At 38.4% G+C, this 20,933-nt stretch overlaps 1 protein-coding gene across 1 annotated transcript in view; it reads left to right on the top strand.

Moving 5' to 3' along the window:
* tmeff1a (transmembrane protein with EGF-like and two follistatin-like domains 1a) overlaps positions 1-20,520 on the top strand; it is a 54,486-nt gene extending 33,966 nt beyond the window's left edge. The window contains exons 4-10 of the mRNA XM_054596400.1: positions 2,447-2,476; positions 6,388-6,484; positions 7,440-7,588; positions 13,312-13,371; positions 17,913-18,036; positions 18,542-18,703; positions 20,436-20,520. Of these exons, the coding sequence (XP_054452375.1) occupies positions 2,447-2,476; positions 6,388-6,484; positions 7,440-7,588; positions 13,312-13,371; positions 17,913-18,036; positions 18,542-18,703; positions 20,436-20,520 (707 nt within the window). The remainder of the gene's footprint in view (positions 1-2,446; positions 2,477-6,387; positions 6,485-7,439; positions 7,589-13,311; positions 13,372-17,912; positions 18,037-18,541; positions 18,704-20,435) is intronic.
* The last annotated feature ends 413 nt before the right edge of the window (positions 20,521-20,933 follow it).

The raw sequence follows: 20,933 nt of genomic DNA, 5'->3' as shown, positions 1-20,933 counted from the left end.
GAAATTACCCTTAAAGTTGGACTGAAGCTACAACTTTCAGTGAATGTTCGGCTTTCTTTTTCTCTTTCGTTTCCAACCGTGAACTGAACAGAAAATCGACCTCTCTGTTTGATTTCTCTTTTTTTTAGTATTTAGTTGTTGAATTAAATTGTCACACCTGCCTCCGTTGATCTCCGTCCAGATCCAAAAGAACTGGACCAGAACTAGAGCAATAAAAGGTAGCTTTACTGTTCATTATCTCTCCCATCAGAAACTAAAGTAAAAGTAGAGAAACATCACAGTGATTCGTGTGTGTGCTGCAGAAGAGGAAGCAGTGAAAGCTCGGGTTGCTTCATTAAACACAGGGTCGGCCATGTTTAATTTCCTCAGCAGGTTTTATTGACTCTCCGGTGCAGAGTTTCCATCCGGCGGAGGATCAGCCGAGTTTAAAGCTGCAGCCGTTTGCTACAAGATATTTGGAATAATGTTCCCGTCTGACATGAATATTGAAATATAAAATATAAAAATAGGACTGAACAGTGTTACTTACTTACTTTAGAGTCAGAACCTGCTCGTCTCAGAGGAGTTTAAAGATGAAAAAGAAGAGTTTCAATCTCTTCACCTAAACATTAAACTAAAATGATTTCCTCATTAGTCAATTAATATTCTTCACACTAAAGAAGAGTTTTCTCTCTCTAAATGTTACAGCTCCAGTTTCACCGGCAAACTCTCGACGTTTAGTCAATAAGACGCAGACAGAACCATCAATACCTCCGCCCACTCTCGACTCTCTTTCTGCCTCCCTTTCCATGAAAAACAATCTCATCATGACTTTGTGAAATAAATGTGAAATTTAATTGAACAAAGCAGCCGGTGTCCATTTCTTAATGCAGCGGCGACGTGCCAGAAAACTCCAAACACAGGGTCCATTTTCTTAATTCAAAGATGCTGCGCCAAGATTTATTCTGAATCAGAGTCCAAATCCTGAGTGACCAGAACAAGGTTATTTTAGACCTGCTGCAAAACACAACTCTGTTTTATTATCAGTTATGGATTATAACAAAAATCTAAAATCAGGGGATGGATTTAGTTATTTACTGAAGACTTAACTTTAACGTGAGAAGACATAGACGTCCGACAGTTTGTGGTTGTAGTTTCATGATGGAACCATTTCTTGTCTCTGCAGCAGAGGTGTGGAACCGAGTCACATGACTTTAAAATCAACGACTCTTGACTTCACTTGGACTTGAAAATACTTGATACCGTCCCCCGAAAGATTAAAAAGTATGTTATTTAAAAAAGACAGAATCCAATCAGGTTGCAGTAAAGGAACTATTAAAACCATTGTTAAGTTACTGAGAGCCAGCCGGAGAAAAGGAAACCAGAAGATCAATTGTTTCGTAAACAAAAACTATAAACTGGTCACCAAAAAAACTAATAAATTGAATTGCATAATGCAAAAACCAAAGTATCCTCATACAACTGTCGTATGATATCTTACGAAAAGATTCTTCTGGTTTTTCGTGTGTTTTCCTACAAAAATCCAGCAACACGGGTTCATTTCCATTCGTTACATGAATACATTCTTTTCAAAATGAACTTCCGTCTTCACAAGAAGCTACTTAGTTGGGTTCAGGAAAAGATCATGGTTTGGGTTCAAATATCTACGTAAGTGGCGATACTTAAGTACGCAATTACATGACAAATAAATCAACGTTGGTTTCTCGTTTCACACCGATGTCTTCTGGAAGAAAGAATCCACTTCCTGTCCCGTCCGCCTACCGTAACTTTTTGTGGCCTTTAAACTTCCTCATAAATAATCGTGTAGATTGAACATGATTTGCGAATTACGGTGCATTAATATTTCGTAATGGCGTCACATTTAGAGCGCTTTATGACTTGTTTAGGACTCGAAACTCAAAGTTTAGGACTCGGTACTTGGTCGGTTCTTGCATGTCTTGATTTGGAACCTCAATGCAAAGACTTGAGATTAACTTGTGACTTGGGATAACTGACAGAATCTGGAGACCTGTACAGCAATCAACTCCCCACTAAACCAAACCTTCTGCTTCTTGAGATTCAACAACGTAAAATAAGAAAAACTCGCCAAACAGCTTCAATAACAGAGTAGATAAGAAAGGACATGTATTTTTCATCCACAAGCCCTTTAGACAAAAAACAGTTAGAATATTTCATCAGACATTGTTCAGAAAGGATAAAACCATGTTCCTACTGTTTTTCCCATAATGATGCACGTGAGGTAAAAATAAGTTTATACCACTTTCCAGTCTTTATGCTAAGCTATGCTAACCGTAAAGATGGTGCAGGAGACAATTTAATAGAATTTAACACAGCAAAGAACTATTTCAATTATAATGTGACCCCTTGATAAGTGTTTGTATGTATTATATATATTTATATAATAAAGTATAATAAACTGGTTGTTGTGTCTCTTGTGTCTTTACAGATACTGGTTCCGGTTCAGGAGACGGAGACGGTGAGTTCTTCTTCTTCTTCTTCTTCTTCTTCTTTTTATTCTTCTTCTTCTTCTTTGGGCTGTTTGAACATTTCATTTCCTGTTTCAAAACACAAATGAAACCCAGCCGAGTCTCTAAACGAGGTCTGACTGAAGCGTTTGAGGCTCTTTTATTCTGCCTCTGCGTGTCTCCGGCCTCGTTGGGTAATAACTCCTCTAATAAAGATTGTGTGGAGGGTTTTTTTCTGTCTTCGCATTAACTCCTCCCTGATGGGTGGATTGATATTTTTCTTCCTGAGAGAGTCGAGCTGAAAGCCTTGCCGTTGCCAAATTTGGCAACAGAGACATTTTGCGACCATCTGTGAGCGCCTACCGCAGTGTTTGTTGTTTAATACGGCTGCTGCTGGGGGGGGGTGGTTTAATTGCACGGGGCCTCCAGAGAGATGGTGTCTCCACCATCTGCAATCAGGAGGCGTCTTCTGAGCCGATGAGCCGGTGAGTTTCCTGCAGGCGCGGTGCCGAGCCACAGAGATTCTCCTCCATGTTTGTGCTTCACTCTGCGAGCCTGAACACACCTGTGAGCTAAACCAACATCCACCTGTAAAGCGGTTCCCATTGGGAGGGAAGGAAAACGTTTTCTACATGTTTGAAGGCTCCAAAATGGTCTCTTTTAGCAGCCCAGTCTCACTAATTGGCATATGACTCATCCAGCGTTCACAGCTTTACATACAGAAATGATTGCACTGTGATTTGTTGAAATCCCACAAAACTAATCGTTATATAATCCACGTCATCATGAACCAGGAAGTCAAAAGGCCGTTGAATCCCACACAGGGTGATTTAGAGAGGAAGTAGAGGGATCAAATATTTCACCCACTATTTGTCCTGTAACTTGCGTACTTAAATAACACTTCTATAGTTATTTCAACCCAAACTGCGATCTTTTCCTAATCTAACTAAGTATTTCATCATGTTATCTTAAACCTAGCTATGTTGTTTCGTTGACTAAATCTAACTAAGTGTTTTCCTGTGAAGACGGAAGTTTGGATTGAATTTTTGTAGGAAAACACACAAAAAATGAGGGGTAACTTCTTTGTTTTAGTCAAGATGCATGTGTTTGTGAAGTAGTGAGCAGCCGACTGGATAAACTATTTATTTATTTATTTCTTTATATAAACTGCACCACACGTGGAAGTGTTTTTATGCTGTTGTTGAACACGACCTCCAATTACTTTTTTTTTTTATTCCTCCTTTCATCGAGGAGCCATGAGAGAAAAGCAACGTTTTGTTCATAAATTCAAGGCAACACGATACTGATACACAGGAGATCTTTTTTATGGGAAGTATTGCTTTAAAGAAAAAATCATCTCTACAAAGCAAAAGAAGTAAATGCGTTCAAAACATTTGTCAGACCTCGGAGAAACACTGAATGTTAATATAAATAGAAAACCTTCACAGGAAACCTTTTATTCACACAAACTACCTGAATACGAATCTGCCAAGTCTGTATATCATAATCACAAACTGCTAAAATGTCACCTAAGAATACAAAGAAGAATTCAACAAGGCTTTTAGAAATCAGCAGATGAAAGCACAACTAATTCAGTCTCAGTAGTCGTTTTGGACGTTATGAAAAAATGAGCTGTACTGTGACAGAAATAACGAGGGGATAGTTTGACAGGAAGTTAGAATCTACAAAAGTCTTTCCAAAGCAAAGCGTCATTACTGCATCATCTTTGTTTTATTCTACAGTGTTCGAGGACTTGTTGTCCTTCCAAACCTAAATGTTTAAGACGGAGACAACGACGGGGTGTTGTAGTTGTAGTGTGTGTGTGTGTGTGTGTGTGTGTGTGTGTGTGTGTGTGTGTGTGTGTGTGTGTGTGTGAAGCAGCAGCATCCTGCCGTCTTCAGAGTCGAACAGAAACAAAGACGCCTCTCTGCTGAGGCTCCTCGTCCATCGATCGGTGGCCTCTGAGCCCCAACTGAGCTCTCCATGTTCAATACATCCAGCCTCAGCAGGCCGATCTGTCAGCCAGCAGGCTCTCTCTCACACACACACACACACACACACACACACACACACACACACACACACACACACACACACACACACACACTTCAGCATCCACCCTCCCACCTCATTTTAATCATGCTGTGGCTCTCAAAGTCGCATTTTTATTGCAATAAGTGAGAAGAAATCTGCGCCAGAGTGAGACCTCACCATTCATATCTGTAATGCAGCCATGTTTCATGATGCGTTCAGGCTCTGTTCAGTGATCACATGAGTATTGTTTGAAGGTAAATTATAGCGTTATGATGTGTTCAATGTAATCTGTAACATGTAGTGTTGGTGATGAACTAGAATAAAAATCAATAACATTGCGTACCATTGACAAACAATAAATCTAAGACTAGCTAGCTATCTAATTAACTCTGACTCACTAGAACTGTTTATGTTTCACATTATGATATTTCTATATTACTATATTCTCCTCCATCTCTGGTCATCTCTATCTTGTTCCAGGTACTTTTGCTGTGTTGTATCTATCTTTATAAAGTAAATAATTAGTATTATTATCACTAGACTGCAGAGGAAACAGCTGCAGTAATATGACCCTGCTGCCTGATTTATTAAACTATATATTCAGACTTTAGTTTCCAAACACAGGATTTATTAACTTCAGGTCAAAGTGTTTTGCAGCCTGCAGGACGGCGGTTACATTTCCTGTTGTTCCCCTTGATAGCACTGAGCTTTTCCCTCTATTACATTACAAATTTACACTTGATGAATCATGAAAATGTCTCCCCTGATGAAAGGCAGCCGTGAATAAATCCCTGTAGGCTCTTTGATATTTGATGTTTCGGTTGTTACCGCCTCGCCTGCTCTCAACTCTCAACTCGCTCTCTGCAGGAAAATGAGTGCCGTCATGCGAGATGACATTAAACGCATCCCGCTGTAATGATGATAATAATAACAGTAATATCATAAGATGATAATGTGCGGCTGTGCTTCCATTTGGCCGATAAGCTCCAGGAGTCTCTGCACACACACACACACACACACACACACACACACACACACACACACGCACGGCTCTGTCTGATAGAAAAGCGTGTGAGCCGTGACGCGTGTTGATGGTAGACCCGGTGTCATCAGTGTTAACGGCCTCCGGAACAGAACGTGAGGTCGTTTTTGTAAAATGAAATCAAGTCGCTGTTCTGGAAAGAAGCGTGAAAAATAATAATAATAATAAAAAGCTGATTATTATTCTTGAAGTATCACAAACATCGATATACAAAGTTCCACAGTTGGTGGAGCAGAAGCAGAGCAGCAAAGACGAAGAATTTAAATTAAAAAATAGTTTTTTTTTATTAATGTTGGAGGAAGAAGAAGCCATGTGAAACCTGCAGAGAGACACAGCTGGATGATCAAAGAAATATTACTACCAACACAGTTTAATACAAGTTTGTTTAATTTCTAGTGAATTATGATTCTCAATGTCCAATATGTTTCCAATTATGAATCCAAGCATGTTTTCCCCAAAGATTAATATATTAATTTACTATTAAATATAATGTAGTTTTGCTTTTGTAAAACTGTAAATTTGGTGAATTTGTTAAAGGAAAAAGAAAAATCGAGAATAAAGACATTTTAATGAATTAATAAAGATTTATACTTAATTAAAAATGCCACAGCTTAAAGAGATAGTAATGAGTTTTATTTTATTGAAGGAGTTTTATTACTCGAGTTAATGTCACTGAGGAACACGCTGAATGAATTCCCTTCATCATGAAACTACTTTTCTTCTTCCATGTTCAGCCCTGAAGACGACGGCTGAGAGCTGATTTATGACGCCTTTATTTATTTATTTATTTATTTATTTATACAAACAGTATATTTATTTGTTTATCATTCATGTAATTTGTTGCAGATGACGAGGGTTCAGGCTCCGACGTCGGGAAGAAGTTCACCAAGTGCAGCACCTGTAAATATGGAGCCGAGTGTGACGAGGACTCGGAGGACGTCTGGTGAGTGTTTGACACGGAGGTCATGATGAAGTGAGGGCGAGGCTCACGAGGAACACGCAACACGCTGTTCAGTGGTAGAAAGTCCAGAAACCATTCTGAGGTATATAGAGAGTGGACAAAAAGATCCTCAAATATACATTTTCTCCTTCATACAGGTTCTCCTCAGACTCAGGTACAATATTTGTTTCAAGAGACGGCTAATATTTATTTACAAAACGCTGGGTGTAAGCTTATAGTTCATTCGTCTTTGCTAGGCCTTATTTGTTTTAAAAAATAAGAGTATTTTTAAAAGAATATTTAATTTTCAGGCCATTTTGCCTAGCCATAATATATAAATATATATATTTATTTATATATATATATTTATTTATTTATATATATATATTTATTTATATATATATATATATATTTATTTATATATATATTTATTTATATACCCTTTATTAAAACTTTCCTGCATGTTTGATACCTTTAAAAAAAATATATATATATATATATTTATTTTTTAAATATATGAGGTTTATTTTTAAGTTAAAGTCAGATAAATGTATAAGGGTATTTCTTAAACATGTCCTTAAGAACCTTAAGGAATCTTACCCCAAATATATATTGAAGTTGTGAATCTACCTTGTTAAAAATAAACCTCTGACAGTACAATGTTTGGAAAGATGAAGATTATTTCACCGTCTGTTCTGGTGAGACTGAGAATACAAAAAACTGTTAATCCTGCTCTGAATTCTTATCGTGTCTGAAAAAAGGACTTCTAGAGTCGTGGACTTGATCTCTTTTATGTGCGACGCCCAGTCTGTGGTGGATTAATGACCCGTGTCTTCATTTAGAAGTCTCTAAAATGAGCTCCAGCTAATGATTCAGTGCAAAACTTCTTCTTCTTCTTCTTCTTCTTCTTCTTCTTCTTCTTCTTCTTCTTCTTCTTCTTCTTCTTCTTCTTCTTCAGGTGCATCTGTAACATCGACTGCAGCGGACACAATGAGAACCCGGTGTGTGCCACCGACGGGAACTCCTACAACAACCCGTGTCTGGTCCGGGAGGCGTCCTGTATGAAGCAGGAGCAGATCGACGTCAAACACCTGGGCAGGTGTCCCGGTAAGACTCACACTCATCACGATGAAGGTCAAAGAGACGTCGCTGTGTTGGAGCTGATCTTATGGTCCTAACTCACAGAATGATGAACGCACACAAAGTTTAACATTCAAGGCTTTTTTTAACATATTTTAATACCACAAAGTTAACCCTCCGAACCCAAAGCAGTTTTTAGGTGTTTCTTCACTCCTGTCACGTTTTTCTCTTGCTTTGTGTTCAGCAGCAAGTTTCACAGATTTGTTGTCACATGACTGTTGGTCTCAGATGAATCAATCATATCTTCATAGTTTCCCTGAGGAGCTCAGAATTGAATGTTTTTTTACAGAATCTGGTTAAAATAAACGGTTTATTTGGGGCGAGATTTTAAATGAGACATGTAGAATAAAATGTTTTTGTTGAACTATCTGAATTTAAAGCTTAGTTTCGGTTGCTTTTTTTCGGGCAGAAGCTTTCTTCACACATGATGTGTTTGAAGACCCTCGGAAAGAGGAAAATCTGAGGATTATGGCAGTTTTTACAGCTTTCTGGCTGTGATAAACGTTGTAGTTTTGGCGATTGTTTAAAGAAAACATGCTTTCCAACCCGCCGGCCGGTTTCTAGAGTTCAGTGGGTCAATACATAATAATCATGATGTAAGACCCACGACTGTTGTTTTCTTCTGTTTAGCAGCTTAGCTTAGCATTAAACAATCAAAACAGAGGTTAGATTGATGCATTATTGGTCACATTAAGTAGTCGATACCAACACCAGTGACATATAACAACTCTCGATACCTGATTTTAAACCACCGTAAAAAACAAAAAGTCAACAATAAATCACTTTAACATAAACTCCTTTATGACCGTTTGTTTACTGGTTTTTGTCCCCAAATTCTCAGTTTTACAAGATTACATTTGAACACATCATGATAACGGTGAACCGTCGTTGGTCTGTTGTTGTTTTTTTGGTGAGCAGAGACTCTTTTAACTGAGAGTCATGTGATGATGGGAACTTGGACGCCTGTTGTGCTGCACAGGCTGGAAAATGATGCGTTTAATGTCACATAAAAGCTGGATTTGGCCACTTTTTGCACTGTTCTCCTCACATCTTTGTGTGCATTCTGCCTGTATTCTTCCACACAAACCTGAGGTAGTAAACTTGAAATAGTTTGCAGCTCAGCGAAGTTGTTACTGAGCGTAAATGCATCATTTGATTCTGTGGACGGTTTGATTTCTGTGGATTTAGTTTGCAGCTCAACCTTTGACCCCCCCAGACTGAAGTGAGTCTGAGAGCAGATATCGGTCTATCGCGGTTTTATTGAATCCAAATGTGAAAATCCCATCAGCCGGCTCGTTGAGCTTCAGAAAACTGTGAATTATGAGAGAGTCCCGTTTCTTCACCAGTAAATAAAAAGGTTCTATGGACCCGGAGAGACTTCATCACTTTTACTTCCTTTATTCTTTCAGAGAGAAATATTGCATTTCATTTATCTGACAGCTGGTTTCATTTGAGATTCTGTTTCTGTCATTGCTTTCATGTTTGTTTTCTTTTCCTTCGTCACTATTCTTTACTTTCTTACATGTGTCCTTCCTCATTTCCTTTCTTGCTTCCTTCTTTCTGTATGTTGTTTCTTTTTTTCCTCTTTTTTTATGTATCTCCTTCTTTCTTTCCTGTTTCCTAATTCACTTTTTCTTTCCTTCTTACCTTTTATTTTTCTTCTGTCTTCTGCTCTTCATCCTCCATTAACTGTTATTCCTTCGTTCTGTTTTTTCTTTATTCATTATAATTTCCCCCTTCCTCATGTTTTTCTTTCTTTCTTAACTTAAGTCTTTCCTCATTTATTTTCTTTCCTTCTTTCCTTAAGTTGTTTCTTCTTTCCCTGTTTATTTATATTTCTCTTTCTTCCTCTCCTTTAGTCTTTCCTTATATCTTTTCCTTTAGTCCTTCCTTACTTCTTTCTTTCTTTCTTTCTTTCTTCCTCTTGCTCATTTCATTCCTTCAGTTTTTCATTCTTTCCTTCTCTCCTTACTTCCTTTCCTCGTCCTTCCTTCTCTCTTGTCTCTTCCTTCTTGTTTTCATTTCTTTCTTCTTTTCTTTAGCTCTTCCTCCTTCTGTCCTTTTACATTTCTTTGTTTTTTCATTCCTTCTCTCTTGCCCTCTTTCCTTGTGCCCTTTCTTTTATCCTTTCTTTCTGTTGTCTTCCCTTATTTATCCGTCCTTCCTTCCTCTAATCCTTTTGTGTTCTCTTTTGTACTCTCTACTTTTTGCTTCATGTCTTTCTTTAATTACATTTTTTCTTGTCCTCTGTTTTTCTTTCTTTCTTTCCTTCTTTCTTTTTGCCTTCCTAATTTGATCACTTTCTTACATCTCTCCTTCCTTCTCATCCTGATTTCTTCCTCTTTTTTCATTTCCTTACCACCATCCTTCCTTTTATTTTAGCCGATCTGAAATCATGACAAATGACTCAAAACTGGAGGTTTTGACGTCCAGAAAGTCTCTCTTATCACTGTTCCATGTCATTCAGTATAAATTCTCCCTGAAACCCTGCTGCTGTTTGATTCCTCCACCTCCAACAGTGTTTAAGCTCTGCAGACGGAGGTCATTACTCCACATTAAGTTGCTGATGTAGTAAAATGCAGGATGGATGTGGTGAACGCTGCTGACTGCACATCTGAGAGCCTTTCATCTCTGCCATAAATCAGCCTCATTATTGAAACCGTGTCAGGACAAATGAATGTGTCTAATCACCAATGTTTCCAATTAACCCACAAACCGAGCATGCAGTTTGTTTCTCTTTGATTCCACACGGCATTAATCCACACGGCATTAATCCACGCGGCATTAATCCACTCCTTGTTACCCGCAGATCTGTAGTTTCACAGTTCTGTCAGAAATCAGGGTTTGTTCTGGAGCAACAAGAGGCTAACATCAGCAGACGGAAGCACTCAGACCTTATACTTCAGTAAAACTAGCAAAAACAGCCTCGAAATACTTCGTCCAGACCTGAGTTTGAAAAATGTATTCAACATATTTGTCTACGGTGTAAAAGTTTAAATGTGAAATGTTCTCTAAACAGAAGCGAACAGGGAAGTGGTTTGTTGCAGATCTGTTTGGTGCAACGTGTCTTTATACAAAGTGGTTTGTTTGATTGTGTGAACACTCAGAGCCGCTTCAGCTCATCCTCTAAGATTTACGCTCATCGACTCACCTTGAATCTCAACGTTTCGTCTTACCGGAGACGCTCTCTGCTCCGTCTCTGCCGGTGTTGGCAGGACACGGTTACCCGGCAGGATTTATGGATACCTCGTCAGGGTTTGCGGCTTCAAGGTGGCAGATGACCAAGCGTCTGATTGGCTCGTGGAGGTGGTGGGTGTCTAGCACCCTGAGGTGAAGAGCACCTGCCCTCAGTCCTCAGGGCGCCGGGCCAACAATCACCAAACAGCAGAGACTAGACTCGAACTGTCATCACAGAAAAAGAATGGAAGTTCATTTAGATTAAGTTTTATGATCCATAACCAACATAAAATAATATTATGAATATTATATTGGTAGCTCTTTATTTTCAGTTTGGCTCCGACGGATCATAAAACTCACAGTTTGGATCGTATCACGGTTTTTAATCACACATCGGATCAGAAGATTAAAAGGAGAGCAAAGATAACTTTTACGTTTTGTTGCCGCCGACCGCGATGAACCCGATACAGATGTTTTTGTTGTTTTGTTTTCTTAAATCAGCTGATCTTCAACACAGATCCTTTGTTCACAATGTAACATAATCAGGGATCAGCTCTTAAAAAGCATTAATGATCTATTGATCGCATATTCTTTACCGAATATCATCCAACAACGATCGGCAGTAAAGCTTTATTTCACACTGTGATGGTTAAACTTATTGCCACCAAATGTCATATATCAATGTTTAGTGTTGATATCAAGAATGAAACGTGGATTTAAATACAGAAGAATGTGAGTGTCGTTACTGAAAATACAAATACCAAAGAAAATCTTTATTTTGTAAAGACTGTATTAATGTAACTGGGATTATTTGACACATGTTTCTTAGGAAACCAGGTGACAACCTCCGGTTCTGCTAAGTGAAGCTACTGGGGAAATGGCTTAAAGCTGCATTCTCTCTAGTGTCCATCAGGGGGCGACTCCTCTGGTTGCATGATGTTCATTTAGTAAATTATGCTCCATTTAGGGTGAAATCAGAGAGATCACACAGTCTCAGTCTGTGCTGCTATAAAGCGTAAAGTTGTTTATTTTTGGTGGTTGAGAGTTGCAGGTTGGATTTCATAATGTGTCAGCGGAGAATATTTAAAAACTGTGACCGATGCATCACTTGTCAGAATCTGCATATGTCAATATGTTCAGTCTAATAAATATGTAAATATAAATAAATATATGTTGTTTATAATGTAACTGCTGGCACTGCGACAGCTTCGGCGGATCGTTTGATTTTTTTGGAAATCATATGAGCAGCTGGTCGGCTTTGAGTCTGTTGTTGCATTTAAGTATAAAGTAATTAAATTAAATATAATTTGATATCAAGCAAATAGCTTTTAGGCTACCAGGTGGATGTATTTCTCCATCGACCAACTGATTGGTCGAAGAGTATTTAGAATCTGTTTACCACGGAGGTGTGTTTCATACCGGCTGACTTGAGATGTGAAAAGCTTTAAAACAGGAAGAAACGAACCGCAGTAATCAAAGTGTCCGTATACTTTTGTCCACATTGTGTCAAAACTCATGTTTATTCTTTTCTTACCTCAGCAGATTGTGACATAATCAGAGGCTTCTGTCTCACTCATGCAGTATCCTCCCTCTCTGAATTATTTGACAGAGAGAGGGGGGGAGAGAGAGAGAGAGAGAGAGAGAGAGAGAGAGAGAGAGAGAGAGAGAGAGAGAGAGAGAGAGAGAGAGAGAGAGAGAGAGAGAGAGAGAGAGAGAGAGTTTGGTCAATATTTCCTCAGGAATGATGGAGCGTTAAAGATAGATGAGTGTGTGTTTGTCTCTGTGTATTTCAATTGTGCTTCTGTGTGTGTGTCAGTGTGTGTAGCAGTATAAGGTGTGTGTGTGTGTGTGTGTGTGTGTGTGTGTGTGTGTGTGTGTGTGTGTGTGTGTGTGTGTGTGTGTGTGTGTGTGTGTGTGTGTGCTCTGTTTAACATTCCCAGCAGCTCCTCCTCCTGCAGACAGCATGAAGACATGAAGCCCCGTCAACTGCAAAATAACAACACCAAACCTGCTGCTTCTTTGTTTGCTTTGTCTGTCGTCACACACCGCACACACACACACACACACACACACACACACACACACACACACACACACACACACACACACACACACACACACACACACAGTCTGGCTCAGATTAACCCTACACTGCCTCGACTCTGACAAACAGAAACTCAGACGTCTAGTAAACATCCTCCGACATCCTCCACTTTCTTTAGTCTGTCCTGAGGAGTACATAACAACACACACACACACACACACACACACACACACACACACACACACACACACACACACACACACACACACACACACACACACACACACACACACAAACCAAAAGACAGCAGGTAGAAAGTCAAAGGGTCAGGTGACAGTTCAGACTGAGCGGTAATAAATAAATCTCGTAGCAGGATGAGAAGACGGAAATCTGTTCAACATTTTTCACCATATTGAAAAAGAAAAGTTGTTTTAAATTCATTTAGAGTCTGTTTCTTCTTCCTCCACAGCTGATAAAGAGAAACTGGGGAAGAAAGACGACAGCAGTCCTTTCAAGGTCAACGTCTTAGGTAAGAAAAGCTGTTTGGATCCACGAGAGACTTTGTTAACAATAATTATTACTTAAGCTGTTTTTTTGTATTTTTGTAGTCCATTGTTTCAGTTCTCTGGTGTCGACCTGTCAATCAGTGTGTAGCCCCGCCCTAAAGCATCCCCTGCTTTATGGTCTGTTTGACTCTAAATGGAGCATCATTTACTAAATGAACATCATGCTGTATTGAAGAAGACTTGAAACTAGAGATTGAGACCATAAACTCATGTTTACAATGTTTACTGAGGGAATAAATCAAGAGAGAAGTAGAGTCATTTTGTCATAGACTTCTATACAACCAGAGGAGTCGCCCCCTGATGGACAGGAGAGAGAATGCAGCTTTAACGCATGAAGCAGTGACTTTTCTCAGCAGCCTGGTTACAACTAAAGTATGATAGCGCACCTGATTGACAGCAAGATACACCAACTGACGGCACATCAGTCGGCCTTCAGTCAACCTGCAAAACCTCATGAGAATGTTTTAAATCATATCTTGCTACGTCGACTACAGAAAAGTTAGTCATGGGTTAAAAAAAGCTGTTGGATTGTGACGTGACTCACAAACTGCACACCAGAGCCACAGTACTGTCTGCATTATCACTGAGTAGACACTGCATTGATTTCATTAATCTTATACGTCGTGTTAACTCAGCCTACAGGGTTTAATCGTCCAGAACCTGCACATTTTATATTCCCACTGGACAGATCAACTGACGGACCACCATCTGTCGCATTCTCAGTGGTGACAAATAAAGAGCTCCAGATGGAAGATGCAGATAATACCTGCTCTATTTGTTCTGCAGTGAAGTTCAGTTTTATATCGCCTCAGTCTGAAGTCTAAAGTTTAACCACAACATGTACAATAAAAACAAGCTGACTGCAGTTTAAATCAGACAACTGCTATAAAATATGATGACTGTTGAGCTTTTTTATGTTCCAGACAGACTACTAACAATTTATGACCGAAATCCCCCCTTCACCAACAAAATGATCATCTATATATCAATTACTCATCCCATGTTACCCCCAATTGTTGAAGAAAAACGTGGTTTCTCTCTCATGCCTCCATGGTGAATGGAAAATCAGAAGACAGAGAAAAGCAACACTTTTGCATTTGCATCAAAAGTATATTCTTTGCTGGAATCTCCTGATTTATTTGAAGGTGCACTGTCCCCAAAGTTAAGTTTATTGTCAGTCAGTTGTATGTTGGGACCATTTCCAAAAAACAATGTGGCTACTCCAAAAACAAAGATTGCTGTGGTCAAAAATAATGATGGCAACTGCAAAATAGTCTGGTGGCAAGTAACAAAAACAAAGATGGCTACTGACAAAGATTGTGTCAACAGTATAAAAAAAAACAGAGTTGCGATGGCCAAAAATGTAGGTGGCAACCACGACAAACAAAATGTTGGTAAAGGCAAAAGATAAATATAGCAACTGCCAAAACCAAGATGGCAACGGCGAAAAAACCAGGCTGGAAACAGCAAACAACAATGTGGGGACAGTCAAAGCTAAAGATGGCGAAGGCTAAAAACCAAAATGGAGACGGCCAAAGATAAAGATAGCAACTTCCAAAAACCAAGGTGGCAAAAAACAAACAAAGTGGCAGCGGCCAACAACCGAGGACGGCCAAGAAAAAAAGTCACGACAGGCAAAAATGGAGGCGACGACTAAAACCAAGATGGAGACGGCCAAAGATAAAGACAGCAACTGCCAAAAACCTAAGTGGCATCGGCAAGAAGAAACGGAAAAAAATCAAGGTGGCAACATCAAAACCAAGATGGTAACGTCTCTGTGGCGACAGCTAAAAACAAGGATGGCGACGTCCAAAAAACGAAGTGGCGACAGCCAAAAAATTAATTCAGCAATTGGCAAAAATCCAAGTGGCAAAAACAAATATTGCAGCGCCCAAAAACCAAGATTGCAACCACTAAAAACAAAGTTGGCAACGGACAAAAACCAAGATTGCGACGTCTGAAAAAATGTAGGTACTGACTGCCAAAAAATCAAAGTGGCAACATCCCAAAAAAAATTACGACTTCAAACAGTCAGCCAAAAAATCAATTCTGCATCAGCCGGAAATCAAAGTGGCAACAGCTAAAAGCAAAATTGCGGCGGCCAGCAACCAGGATGGCAATCACTAAAAACCAAGTTGGCAACCCTAACCCGCCAAAAACGAAGATGACGACTTCCAACAATTGGCCAAAAACAAAGATGGTGACGGCCCATATGCAGAACTCTAGGCTTCAAAACATCAGTTCACCAACCAATGGGTGACGTCACGACCACTTCTTCCACTTCCTGCATACAGTCTATATAAATCCACTCCCCTGCAGCTGATGGAAGGACCTCCTTCGGCCTGTCAGCAGCTTGTTAACCTACGTCTGAACCTGCTGAGGAGAAATAACCGCAGGATGAAACTTAATGAAAATCCCCTTAAAACACGATAATGTGGTCACAGCTGTGAATCTCTGCTGATTCTGAACATAATGTGAGTACACAGATCTTTAAGCCGTGAGACGCTGTCATTTCTCACAAGTAAACACAGGGATTAGTGGAGCAGAAGGAGCGTTACCCGGGCCAGCTGCACGATGCAAATGTTGAGTTTGGAGATCAAAGAGGAGATGAAACAGAATCCGGAGGGTTTTATTATGTGCAGCTCGCTCGCTGCATCGATTTCACCGACTAAAACGTCTGGGGAGGGGAGAGATTCCTCCACAGCTCTGTCAGCTCCTTCGCTTTGTGTTTTAACGATAGAAGGATCGGATGAAACCGCCGCATTGTCAACATCTGAAACAGCGAAGGACACAGCAGCTCTGGTAAAGTGAGACACAGAAAAGGCTGCATTCACAGCCGCAGTGTTCACATCCATTTATCTGAACTCTGCAGTGTTTCCTCCTCTGGTTCACCACGATGACCTTCATCAATTAAAACGTTTTTAAATAGATGGAAATACAGAAATAATCAAATATCCTTTTTAACACCTAACCGGCTGACAGATCTCGAGGTAAGGATGAGACGATGTAGGTTTTATTACAGTAAAAAACACATTTTCATTATTGGGAGTGTGGAGCTGACAACAGTCTGTTTACAGCTGTAAAGCTGTTTACAGCTAGTGTTAGGAAGTTAAACACGTCATAATTCACTCTATAATATCTAGTTTATATTAATGGGAAAACATCTCCTTCAAACAACTTTTGTCCAATACTCTTTTTTTTATTGAATGGAGCTTGAACGCACCACAATGGAACCTCTGTACATCTCTGTTTCCTTCATAACAACATCTGTTAATGTCAACATTACAAACGTTACTATGGTTTGATTTGTTGTTCTCATGTGTCATAAAAGCATCAATGATCTCCTGATTGCATATTTTAACTGAATTAAGGACGATGTCGATCATCAGTAACACTTTATCTATGGTTTATAATGACCTCATTTACTATAGTTTTGTTTTGCACTAAAAAAGATTGTACGTATTATGTAAGGTAAAGTGATTCATTTGCATTTTATTGCCACGTTGAATTTATTATTATTATTTTCATATTGTCTAATATGAAACGTCCAATATAAGAGCAGTGTTGAATTTTATAATAATATGAAATATGAAAATAAGTCATCAAATAAATATAAATATGGGCTTAAATATATCATATTCGTATTATTTGACATCTCATAAAGTCTTAATTATTGATGTGATATTAACGTTATTATAGTTCCATAAAGGAAAACAAAAACAATTATGCAAAATCTTAATTAAAATTCTCCCTGTGCACCATTTTAAAAGAGACTTCTAAAACTGTCAGTTATTACTCTGTACATTATGAATTTAGAAGTGTATGTAAGAGCTACTGAAGTGGAGATTTATGGATCAGAGTCTGAGAAAAAACTCATTTTAAAGATATGTTTGTTAAATTACATTTACACTACAGGTGAATAGGGTAAAAGAATGAACTAATAGATATCAACATGAAACTTCACCTGATGATTACTGACAAGAAGACGATTATTTTTTGTATTACAAGTTTTCTGAAATGTTATGTTTAAATATGCAAATGAGGCATTATCTAATGGTAACATTTGGTGAATTTAGGAGAAATTTACAAATAGAAGTTAGTAGTAGTTAAATAAATATATTCTCTCAACGAGTGAAAGAAGACATGTTATGAAAGAGAAATACATAAAAATCTCTAAATTTATGAATGCTTCTGTCTGAAGTGTCTCGTCTTAAAAACGACTTTACAAAAATGTACCGAGCTTTTATGAATATTATGTATTATGTATTTATTATTTGTAATACATATATTATTTATATTACATAATACATCTAAATATACTGTAATACAATAAATTAATATAATCCAAAGTATTATGTGTTTAATGTTGTATATAGCTCTAATGGAATTACTGTTTTTTCCACCTCTTTTTGTAAATGGTATTTAGCCATTTTGTAGTTCTTATTTAAACTCTTAAAGTACCAGTATAACGGTCTTCCTCTCCCGTTGTGTACTGGTCCTTCAGAAACCACCGGTCTGGACCACGGGGACGTGTTCTACGCCGGGATGCCGATCCCCTGCACCGACAGCTACGCCGGCTTCTGTGTCCACGGGAAATGTGAGCTCAAGTACAACATGCCCACCTGCAGGTCAGTGAACGCCTCACCTACTACTGTTATACATAGTATGGTGACTGAGTACATTTACTCAAGTGCTGTACTTAAGGGACTTTTACTACACCTCAGTATATCAATGTATACATTATACTTCTGCTTCACTACATCTCAGAGGTACATATTGTACATTTACTGTACTACATCTCAGAGATATATATTGTACATTTACTGTAGTACATCTCAGAGGTACATATTGTACTTTTACTGTACTACATCTCAGAGGTACATATTGTACTTTTACTGTAGTACATCTCAGAGGTAAATATTGTACATTTACTGTACTACATCTCAGAGGTAAGAATAACTGCCAAAGCCCAGATGACCTACGTACTGTGCCTGAACACAACGTTTATGAACTGATGCTGACCTGCTGCTGTGTTTGTTTGTTTGTTTGTTTGTTTGTTTGTTTGTTTGTTTGTTTGTTTGTTTTTGTGTGTGTGTGTGTGTGTGTGTGTGTGTGTGTGTGTGTGTGTTCCAGGTGTGATGCGGGCTACAAAGGTGCTCAGTGTGACGAGACTCAGGACTTCAACATCCTCTACGTGGTTCCCAGCGGACAGAAGCTCCACTACGTCCTCATCGCCGCCATCATCGGCGCCGTGCAGATCGCCATCATCGTCGCCGTGGTGATGTGCATCACAAGGTGAGGCCCGTTATTTCCAAAAGCTATTGATTAACAAACAAAGTTGATTATTATGGACATTAATTATGAATTAAGAATGTTCATTTAAATCCATTTATGAGCAATCTAAGACATTATTAAGGGATTTAGCTTTTCCTTAGGGGTCATAAGTAATTTTATCAATGAGATACCCAAATGTGATTGAAATATATATATTTAATATATAATATATGGGTTTTTAATGAGATTTTACATTGACCCTTAAAGCAGTATACCCACTTTAAGCATTAACTAAAGGATTTATTAATGGATTATAATGTTGTGAATTGTTTTTAAAAGGTTAAATAACCTTTATTAGAAGCCGTTAAAAAAATGAAGGCCCTTTAAGGCATTAACTATGCAATGATTTCATGTTTCTTTTAGCAATTTTATACTTATATTTAATTCTCTTACCCTAAAAAAAAAAGCACTTAAGTGGTGCAGATAATTAAAAATGTATAACTTTCATTACTTATCTATTTATTACCTCTTAAATCCCATCAAAATCCTTAAATTACATCATCATAAATGTTTTTTTAATGGATTTTATTTTTATATTTTATTGCAAGAGTGCACAGGTTACGTTTTTGATTGTATATTGCATCACTTGTGTATTATTCAGTATCGCTGTGTAGTTTTTGCTTTTTCAAAAGATGAAAGAAATAAAGATAATAATAAAAAAGGTTTCTTTACACCCAAAAAAATAAAGATTATAAAGAAAAAAATGTATGACAACTTCAAAATACAGAAACAGGAGAGAGTCAAAGGAGTTTTTATTTCTTTGAGTAAAATGATGATGATGAATAGGTTGATTTTCCACAACAGAGGCTGTAATCTGCCGTGTTGATGGTAATAATCTGTGTGTACAAAACAGATTATTAGATTATATATGATCTAATTCAGTATTTATAGTGATCTTAAAACAGAATGAACTCAGACAAACGTCTGTGAACGCAGCCTCCAGAGATGGCGGTTCGTCAGGTTTCTGCAGAGGAAGCTGGACGACGGTCTTAAAGCTGAGGAGACTTAAAGTGGATTTGACTTGGCCTCGTTTCTCCGCTCTGAGGCAGCAGACAGGAGGAGAAGATAAAATATCAGCCTTGTTTTGCGTCATAGATGTTTTTTTTGGGCAGCAGATTGACAGTAGAAGGAGCCTGTGATGTAGTAAAATAAACCCCTTGATGTGTATTTCTAGCCAAGTACCATCGCAGTTTGTGAAAAAGTCACGTTTTGGGTACAGGGTACACGAATTGTCTGTTTTTTTCGGTCACGCATGACCAAATCAATGCCAGTGGAAAGTCAGTTAGGATCCTTATTGGTGATGGAGACATAAATGAAATGCATCCATGTGACAAGGCAACAGTCAGAGCAAGTGAAGTTCTTTATAATGTCACCCATGTCAAAAAGACGACTATTGGTGGACGGGGGGGTGGATGAGTCCAACAAACAGGACTTTAAACCAGAAGACCCTTTTGCAACAACATGTTGTGGTTTTGTTTCCTAAACCTAACTGTTGGTTTGCTTTTGCTTTTCGTGACTATTTCCCAAACTGCCATGAGACTGTGTTGGTATTTTTGATGTTTTCTTTCCACTGGTCTGAAAGAAGAAATGTTATTGAAGCAAAATAGCCCAAAATCTAAAAAGTAGAAGTTAGCTGGTTTAATTTAAAAATGGCGCTGACACATATTAAGTCTCTTTTTCTGTGTTTCTTTAGGAAATGTCCCAAAAACAACAGAGGTCGCCGGCAAAAACAAAACCTGGGACACTTTTCCTCGGACACTAACTCCAGGATGGTATAGCCGTGTTTTTCTGAGTTCTTTTTTTGATACCTTTTTTCTTACGGCGTGGGAAAACCATTTTTTTACGGTAGATCTGTGGTATACATTTTTTTTTTTTTCTGGGAAACCACTAAAAAAGAAGAATGAGGATATTTATTTAAGGCGCCTTATTTTCCCTCCTTTTTTCCGTAATTTTTGGATGGAAATCATTTTTTCTTTCTTTGCCGCAAGACCAAGTACAAGGAGCCGAATGGTTGAAACCCGCTGTCACTCTACATCGTTAACAAACCCGCTGTTTAAAGTACTGCAACCTGCTACGAGGTTTTGTTGATACTTTATAAATATGGTACCTGCCCCTCTGGAATGTGCTATTTATTGAATATGATTATTTCTACCCCCGACCTCTGTTTTACTTTTTACTAATAATGTGCAGC

Source organism: Anoplopoma fimbria, chromosome 3 (genome assembly GCF_027596085.1).
Source record: "Anoplopoma fimbria isolate UVic2021 breed Golden Eagle Sablefish chromosome 3, Afim_UVic_2022, whole genome shotgun sequence".
NCBI classification, from domain to species: Eukaryota; Metazoa; Chordata; class Actinopteri; order Perciformes; family Anoplopomatidae; genus Anoplopoma; species Anoplopoma fimbria.
Note: the sequence above shows the minus strand (reverse complement) of the source record. Positions and strands in the feature narration are given on the sequence as shown.